General features: G+C 39.9%; 1 protein-coding gene across 1 annotated transcript; it reads right to left on the bottom strand.

The window, feature by feature from the left end:
* Positions 1 to 445: 445 nt before the first annotated feature.
* mettl14 (methyltransferase 14, N6-adenosine-methyltransferase non-catalytic subunit) lies at positions 446 to 6,724 on the bottom strand. The gene is made up of 11 exons (XM_080520287.1): positions 6,374 to 6,724; positions 4,904 to 4,992; positions 4,583 to 4,670; positions 3,835 to 3,912; positions 3,642 to 3,729; positions 3,483 to 3,573; positions 3,255 to 3,396; positions 2,737 to 2,829; positions 1,751 to 1,867; positions 1,365 to 1,575; positions 446 to 937 (listed from the first exon to the last, which is right to left on the bottom strand). The coding sequence occupies exons 1-11, from the start codon at positions 6,437 to 6,439 to the stop codon at positions 630 to 632; spliced, it is 1,371 nt and encodes a 456-aa protein (XP_080376413.1). The 5' UTR covers positions 6,440 to 6,724; the 3' UTR covers positions 446 to 629.
* Positions 6,725 to 8,699: the final 1,975 nt, after the last annotated feature.

Consider the following 8,699-nt stretch of genomic DNA (forward strand, 5'->3'; position numbering starts at 1 on the left):
GCTTTTCCACTTTTTCTGCTTCTGAGACATAAACATGAAGCACAGAATGCTCACTTGCTTGAAAAATAAAATGGTTTTGAATAGAACAGGTAATCCGTTTCAGTGAACGTGACATTCATATTGCAAAATGTCACTTACACGGCATTCAAAGCACTTGTATGTTTTCATCTCTGTCATCGGAGAGAAACACCAGTCGACAGCATTTAAAAAGTAATTACTTGAAAAGGACATTATGAAATGTATATTATTGCAGGCCGACACTTTGAATCACACATTTCTTTGATGTATTAATTCAGCAGAATACTGTAATTTCCCACTATATAACACTTGGAACATAATTAAATTCAATATTTTAATCATTGGATGAATCTTCTTTGGGAAAAAAAAAAACGAGACCTCATACAGACTTAAAGAAAAAAAACGTTTATTTGGGAAAAATCCCCTCAGTAGAGCCCTGAAAAATATCAATACACTAAAAAAAAAAAAAAAAAAAAATTAAGAAAAATATCATCGTATTTACGGACTCGTGCCGCCACATGTCACATTCTAACCAACCCAACTGTGTCAACTTGTGTTTGCAGACACCGTAAATGGGATGATGAGTCTGGTTTTGTGTGAGTTGTTTGGCGTCAGCGGGGGGGGAAGCCCCTGTGTGGCCCCCCCCGGCCTCTGAACCCTCCTCTGTCTCCACGGAAATTTGGTCGGTTTCTTTCTCGGCCTCTGTCTCCGCCTCTTCCGGCATTCGGTCCTCCGCGTCCTCCTCTCGGTGCTCCTCCACCGCGGTCCGACTTCAGCTTGGCGGGGGGGGATTTGGGCCGCAGCCTCTCGATCTCCTCGGTGCAGCCAGACAGGTGAGAGTCGGGCAGGGCGAAATGTGAAGCGTAGGTCTCGGGGTTGAAGTTGGTGTTTGTCAGAGTCGGACCCACGGTCAGCCAGCCTGGGAGGAGACACAACCAGACGTGAAAGTCACTCCGGGCAAACATACTAATACATCTAAAAGATTAACACCCATGAAAAGGTTCAATCATTTGATCAATTTCAGAACGTGGAGGTTTTGTTTTCTCACATAGCTGTAAGGTCTGTTTTTCACAAAGTGCTGGATAAAAGCAGATGAACTGAAACTGATCGGAGATACAAAGTGGACGTAAGCAGCAGGGAAACACTTCAGCCCTGAAGAAATCTGTTCATTCAAGGACTTGCAGGAGGCCGAGCCAGAACATTAACAACAAATACACGAGAGTTTTATCCCGGAAATTAACGCCTTTCTACTTTCATGAGCTTCCCAAATTACAAGAGAAAATATTCATATTATTCATATATTTTCTTTTTTGAATTACTTCACAGCCTTTTCATGTTCAGCTTACCTGGTCTGATTGTTGAGTCTCGCCCAAACAAATGCAGCCTCCTGCGGCCCAAGCAGAAATGCTCGATGATGTGGAAGATCTCCACGGGTTTCTCGACATTTCCCATCTCTGGCTCCTCGGTGATGATCAAGTCAATGTCCACATTGGCGTGGATAAAGTCCCCATCAGTGCTCCTGCGCACGGTTCCTTTGATTCCCATCAGGCAGTGTTCCTGGAATAATTGTGTCGTGTGTTACCGTGCATCATAATGTTACATGCATGTTCACTTCATCCTGGTATAAATGTACAATACATGGTGAAATGTCCTTCTAAAAACGAATGCCACGGAGGGAAGCGTAAAATAAATGTGACATGTCTCATTTGTCGTGTGCGCATGCATTCTGCACCTTGGTTCTCTGGAAAACTGCTTTTGGGTCGAGCGCCTTGGTCTTTCCCGGGTTGTTCTTGTTCGTCTTGATCCAGCAGATGTCCTCACACCTCCTGAAGCCCCACTTCCTCAAACACTGGAATCAGTAGAACAACGGTCATTACAGGTTTCCGAACGGCATAAGCTTAACAATTATTTAATTTCTTAGATTCTACATCGATCTCTTTGGTGAAATTACGTTCACTTAACTCCACATATTTGGAACCCTGTGCCCCGTAACCACATCAAGACCAGCACTGCCCAGGGAGGGAAGTCAATGTTTTCAGTGATCTCAGATGTTTCACACAAAACTGTTTCGTAGAATACAAATCTTCAAACACAAAGTTAACCCCCCCCCCCAAACAAATCACGGTTGTTTTTATTGTATTAAAAAAATAAATAAATCAGCCAGTGGAACTAGTAAACACCAACTATCTTATAGTGAGAGTAACGGGATGATTAAACCACCTATTGGAAAACAATACATGGTAAGATTTAGTTTTTCTTATGTATCGAGAGTGTCCATAATTCAAGGAAATGAAATGAAAAAATCCATAGCAACATTTTGTGTTGAGCAAAAGTTGTAAGTACGTTAAGTAAAGATAATAAATCCCTTAATCCTCCCAGAGCAAGACCATGACTCAGTGTTTCTGATAATCTCAAAGACGCATCCTGAAGAGATAATATTTTACATTCGATCACTCCATTGACTTGAATCTGTATATTTGATTAAAGAGTTGCGGAAGCAAACAGTCGAGGGACACTCGCATATTCTTAAAATTTGGCAGTGATCATCTCTGACAGGAAGCCAGTTACCAAACTAAAAAACTCGCAAGTTCCACAAAAACTCTGTTCGTACTAAATGAGGCAAGCCAGGATCCTGTCAGGAGGATTAGATACATTTAGGAACATTGGGCCCATCCGTACTTTAGTTTGTGCATTGAACTGAAAATGAAATGGCATTACCATTCTTCCCAAGTCCAGACCTTCACCAGAGCCACACCAGAGAAAGACAAATGAGCGTAGAGCAGAAATCTCCTCGATCTCCAGTCTCATGATCTATAATAGCAAAGAGGTGAAAACGGAAAGAATAAGCATAGACAATAACAAAAAAACATTTACTAATCAGTGAAACCTTCTCTGCAGAAAACCACTCTTTACAATCAGGTGTATTGGTTTGGTGAGACATCGAAACACAGGTCCAGAACCAGTTATCCTAAAATTAATGTTTTGGACTGTGGAAGGAACCAGGAGCACTTACAAAAAAAAAAAAAGCATGCAAATTCCACAGCGAAATATCCCCCAAACCAAAAGTGGAGATATTCTCACCCAGGGTGGGCTTGTTTATTTGGAGTTTCACACTTTTTTCATATGATCACAAAATTTCATGCTATTACTCCAACCAGCTCTTTCATAAGCGAGAATCTGCTCCTATTCAGTATTTAATCACACATCAGAGCAAACTGCTGAATAGCCATACGTACGTCATCCCAGGTCCAGAAACGCTCAGTGTGACTGATGCCGGACTCTCTGTAGTATTCCTCTAAAGGAGGCTCAAGCAGGATCACATCGAATTTGCACTTCAAATCTTGAAGGTCAAAATTCTCTGGATCGGCCTGGAGATACCTAAACACAGAGAAATACACACCTTCAACAAAACTAATCCTCACTGACGGGTAAATGCTTCACTCCCATATCTTCAGTCAACCTACATTGGGGGAATGTTGGTGGTGGAGATGAGTTCATCCTTCAGTCTGATCAGCTCTCGAAGTTTTGGGTATTCTTCAAATCGGTCAGCCAAGCCTGCAGCACAGACGACACAGAGATCACGTGACGCACACAAGCTCTTAAAATGCAAAGCGAACACTCACCAACATCTCGGATAAAGTTTTGTGGCCTATGCCCCGTGTCCACAAAGTGCTGACAGTAGTCATTGTGAGGATTCAAACTCTGGGTACCCTAAAAAAAAAAAAAAGAATGAAAATACTGATGTATAAATAAATGACAGAAAAGAAAAAAAAGCCTTATGTGCAAGGGTGTGCATGTGTGTGTGTGTGTCCCAACCTTAAGAAAAGTACTTGAATCTTTGTACACTTCCTCATATGGGTTGTTTTCGTCTGGCTGCTGCACTTCTACCTCGTCCTTGAAACATAAAAATCACGTATACAAAATCACAACAGGCCGAACCAAATCAATCAGCTGTTGAGCAAAGAGACTTTGGGGACATGATGATGAATCTCACATTCCACAGGATGCAAATGAAATGATAAACAACGGATTTATGTTGGCAAATCACAACCTCGCTCTGTACTCCAACCATACTAACCACTAAATTACTTCAGTTATTTGATGTTCTGTTGGTTATTAACCTGAGTCAGTGGGAGCAGAGCCTGACACATTTTAATACAAGGGAATATAATTCAGTGGATGTGTAAGATGTTATTTTTGATTTTATTCTGCAAACAATTAGAATAAATAATAAAATTTTTTTTTACATTAGTTAGGATTTACTGAAAAAACAATTGCTGCTCATGGAGTTCATCATCGGGACTAAACCATTGTTTCCCTCTGTGGGTGGACTTACCGTACTATTGAGTTTTCATTAAACTGATTCATTATAAATACTAACTTAACTGCTCAACACATTTATGAGCTCCTAGACGCTAAATCCATTTTTATATATATTTTTTTTTAAGTGCTGCATGAGTCAGCTATCAAGATTTTAAAGGTTTTTGGTGCAAATTTGGAAGTGTTATTTTTAACTATTGTTGTAAATAGTAAATAACTCTATACCCAATGAGACTGCACTCACCTTTTGCTCCTCCACAACCTCCTCTGTGTCTTCTCCCTCAGTCTGCGTTTTCCTTTTAGAAGGGGGAGCCGAGCTGTCATATGAAGCTCTGCAAAACAAACACGCTTTAGATATTTCCTATCTCATCAACGCACAGGAGAACAGTGGACAAAAAAAACCTATCAAGCTAACAATAACGTGTCAAATTAAGTTATCGTGTTCAAAGTATTGAATTGAGAGAGAAGTCTCCCTGAAATATCTATTTGTTATCTGAATACGCACTGAAATCACTTCAGCTTTTTTGTCTTTCTGATAGCAACCAACAGCTCTTCCTCAACTTACCTGCATGTTTCTCTCGTCTCCTCAATTTCCTTTAGCTCATCTTTACTGTTGAGGACAGCTCCAATACTGTCCGCGCTTTCGGCTCCCAGCTATGATTGAATGAGAAATGAAAGGTTCAATGCATTGTGTACAAATTAAAAACTACAACATTTGTAAATATTTGCCCCCCCTTCTCGAGAATAGAGATACACAAATCATCTCTTTCAGTCGGGTAACTTCATCCACTGGGTAAAATAGTCAAAACACTATCTTTTAAATGTTTTTATGTAGCTTAATTATATGAATGTTTGGTGAATGTTATTGGACCCATCTTAGACTTGAGTAGTTAAAGTTAGAGTTGCAAACCAGAACATGTTCTGAAAATTCATTGTGATTTACAGAAAATCTTTACATGATTACATGCTGTTTGAAGTCACTTTGATATACTAACAAAGAATCACACATTTTGCACATTTGTGGATCTGAGCAGCCACTAAAGAGGATGTCCACTAAAACATGTCAAAAATCCATAGTTTTATGATATGAGTTTATCTGATGACCAGAAAGGCTGCACAGAAATGCCTCATATTGTGATATCCCACACTAAACATGAAGTGATCAGGAAGTGAGAGGCAGGAACCTATTTCCACAATGAGCAAAGATTATACCTCTATAAACATTGTATCACATAAATCTAATTGATTTTGACAGTTGAATTCCACATTATTCTCCATGTGAATGCTAAGCCACGGAAAATTATGCAAGCTATAAAGAAATAAAACGTTTACTATTGAAAATTAGAAGTGACCTGAGAGATTCCAAAAAGCTTTGCCAGTATATTTCTCGACCTGTCATTTTGTTTAAATGGGTTTCCAGACACCAACCCTATTTGAATGATCTGCCACAGGAAGTGGTAGTGTCGTTGCTGAAGATGATTGAAATTGATGATGCTGATGAAGTTGTCTGAAGTTTAAGTGATGTTGTTCGCCTTTTGGCACGTTTAAGACGAACAGGGGGAAGTTAACACACGGAGAGCGTTGCCTTCATATAATTTTTGTGACTCAATGTTCTTGTAACATAATATCTATAAAGGTTTCTATTATCCCACACAACGGATATGAAGGAACTACTGCTCGAAGCAACAATGCCGTCACTAATAAAAGTGACTCATGCACTCTCTCTCTCCTGTGTTTCGCTCTACTTTAATCCACATTTACTGAAGGTACTTTATTGAGGAAACCATCATGACTGAAATCCTCCAACTAATCACTGCCATTCATTCTAATCGAAGCTAAACCGCTAGAATGGAAATCAACTTTTGTTTACAGGGGTCTCTCTTAAATAGTTTTTATGTCATCGTGGATTTACAACACACCTCTTTCCAATAAAAAACAGATGTCTAGTGAACAGTAACGATTAATGTATTGTACATTATCCATAGCTTAGAACCGCTGCTACTATAGCTACTTGCTAACAACGCACGGTACTTGCCTGTTGAGCTAACAGCTGCCGCCTTAGTTTTTGCTTCTCTCTGATCTCCTGGAGCCGACTGTTCATATCTCTCCTTTGGGTGATTTCTGGATATATCTAGAGTCGTCTTGGTCACTGTAGTGCAAGCCAAACTGTCCACACAAAGCCGATAAATGTTATGACGGGGTCCAACTTTCGCTAATGTAGGTTAGCCGCTCAAAATGACAATAGGAGCGCCCGTTATCATCACCACTCCATCCCGAGTCTGTAAACTGCTGAGGTGGAGCTACTTTTTTTTTTTTTTTTTTAATTAAGGGTGACCTGCAGAAAGTACCTATCCAGTAATGACTTCTCGGTTGGAGTCGATGAGCTGTGTGGATGAATTAAATAGAAACATTACAACCGCGAAACAAATACGCGTTTTATATTAAGCTAACTCCGCCCATCGAGGCACTGTACGGCATACGCAGGTAAAATATCAAGTGGACATGTTTATGAGATAATTGGCGATGGGTGATGATCTGCGGCGCATCTATATAACGTCAGTGTTTTCTACCAATCAGAGATCGTATTCCAGACACAAAAAACAGGCGGGAGAAGACAAAAACTGATAATAATAATAATAATAGTAATAATAATAATAATAATAATAATAATAATAACAACAACAACAACAAAAATAAATAATAATAATAATAATAATAATAATAATAATAACAATAATAATAATAATAATAATAATAATAATAATAATAATAATAATAATAATAATGTACTATTGTATTATTATGTAATGTAGTCTTATTTATATTATTTACATTCTTGACGCCGCCTGCTCGGCTTGGTGCGTCCTCCGTCCAGTATCCAGAAGCTATTATCAGCTACTGCGCCCCCTGGAGTGACGCCAGGCATTACAGGACAAGGCCAAAATAATGCCGTCATTATTTTTGATGAATCGATTTGGACTATACTATACTATACTAATCCGTGGACCGTAGTTTTCCAAGTCCTGTGCTACAATACATTTTCCTCAGGGAGAGAGATGTTGTTTACATTAAGGATTTATTGGATGGATGGCAGTTCTTCTTCTTTTGGATTTAACGGCAGTTGGCATCCATGATGTTGCATTACTGCCATCTGCTGGTTGTACCTATCTATACTATTCACACCGCTCTCGAATGGAGGAGTGAGATGATAAGACGTCATTAAAATGAGACGTTGCCATGGTAACAACTGTCCAGCCACGCTCACGAAGCCAGAAATAATCAGAAGTTTCAGTTTCTGTGTGTTCACTTTCTCACTGTGAAAAGCCTGTGTCTTTTTGTCTACGCAGGAATAGAGAGACTGTGCCTGTAGTTCCTGCTGCTGCTCCTCACACTCATGTCAACAATTCAAAGTAAGCTTGCTTTTGCTGGTTGTGTCCTGAATGTGTTTCTCCTTGATAACAGGCTCTGGATTTGAAATGAAATGGATCCGATTTCTGCTGATGCACTGGAATTCCGTCATGATCAACATCTTTCATGAGACGTTCATTTACCTTTACACCGTTGTTATTGATATTTGAATCACTTCATATATTCCTTCATGTTTAAAGTGTTTATCTCCACAGTTTTAGACGTTGTTCATGTGCCCTCACACTTTGATTTTCTCTCATGTTCTGATAGAAAGAGAAAGTACGGGCACCAGCAAGACAAAGAGAAGCCCTACATCAAGAAGCCACCAATTGCTTTCATGATGTTTCTGAAGGAGCAGAGGTCTCTCGTCACAGCTCGTCTCAACAGGGGAGGAAGTGCAGCTGTTAATAAAGTCCTGGGAGAGAAAGTGAGTGTCTTATCTCCAATGTCACCACTCAGCAGTCAGTGACAATGATAATCTGTTGAGTATTATATGAACAAGCTGGCATTTAGTTGAGCATCAGTGTGTGTGCTGACAGTGTTCAACAGTGGAAGTCCTTGTCAGAAGACTAGAAGGACAAATATTTTGATCAGGCAAGAAGAGAAGCTCAGCTGCAGGCTGAGCGATTCCCAGAGTGGTCCACCAGTGAGAACTATGTAAGTGAGCTCTGTTTCGAAAACATATCATTATGAAAACTCGTGAAAGAATCAGTCAATATATTAGATCAACTCACGGAACATTGAATGTGTCTTACATTTGCAGGGAAAGAGGAGAAAGAGGATAAGAGCTGCAGCCAGAGCGAAGGTACGCTATGATTGCTGAGTATCACATTAGATTGGGCAGCATGGCTTGGTTGGTAGAGCGGTTGCTCCCAATCGGAAGGCTGCATGTTTGATTCCCATCACTCACATCACTGAACCCTAAACTGCTCCCATTGGAGTGACAGTGTCTT

The sequence above is a fragment of the Blennius ocellaris genome (assembly GCF_963422515.1).
Source record: "Blennius ocellaris genome assembly, chromosome: 3".
NCBI lineage: Eukaryota > Metazoa > Chordata > Actinopteri > Blenniiformes > Blenniidae > Blennius > Blennius ocellaris.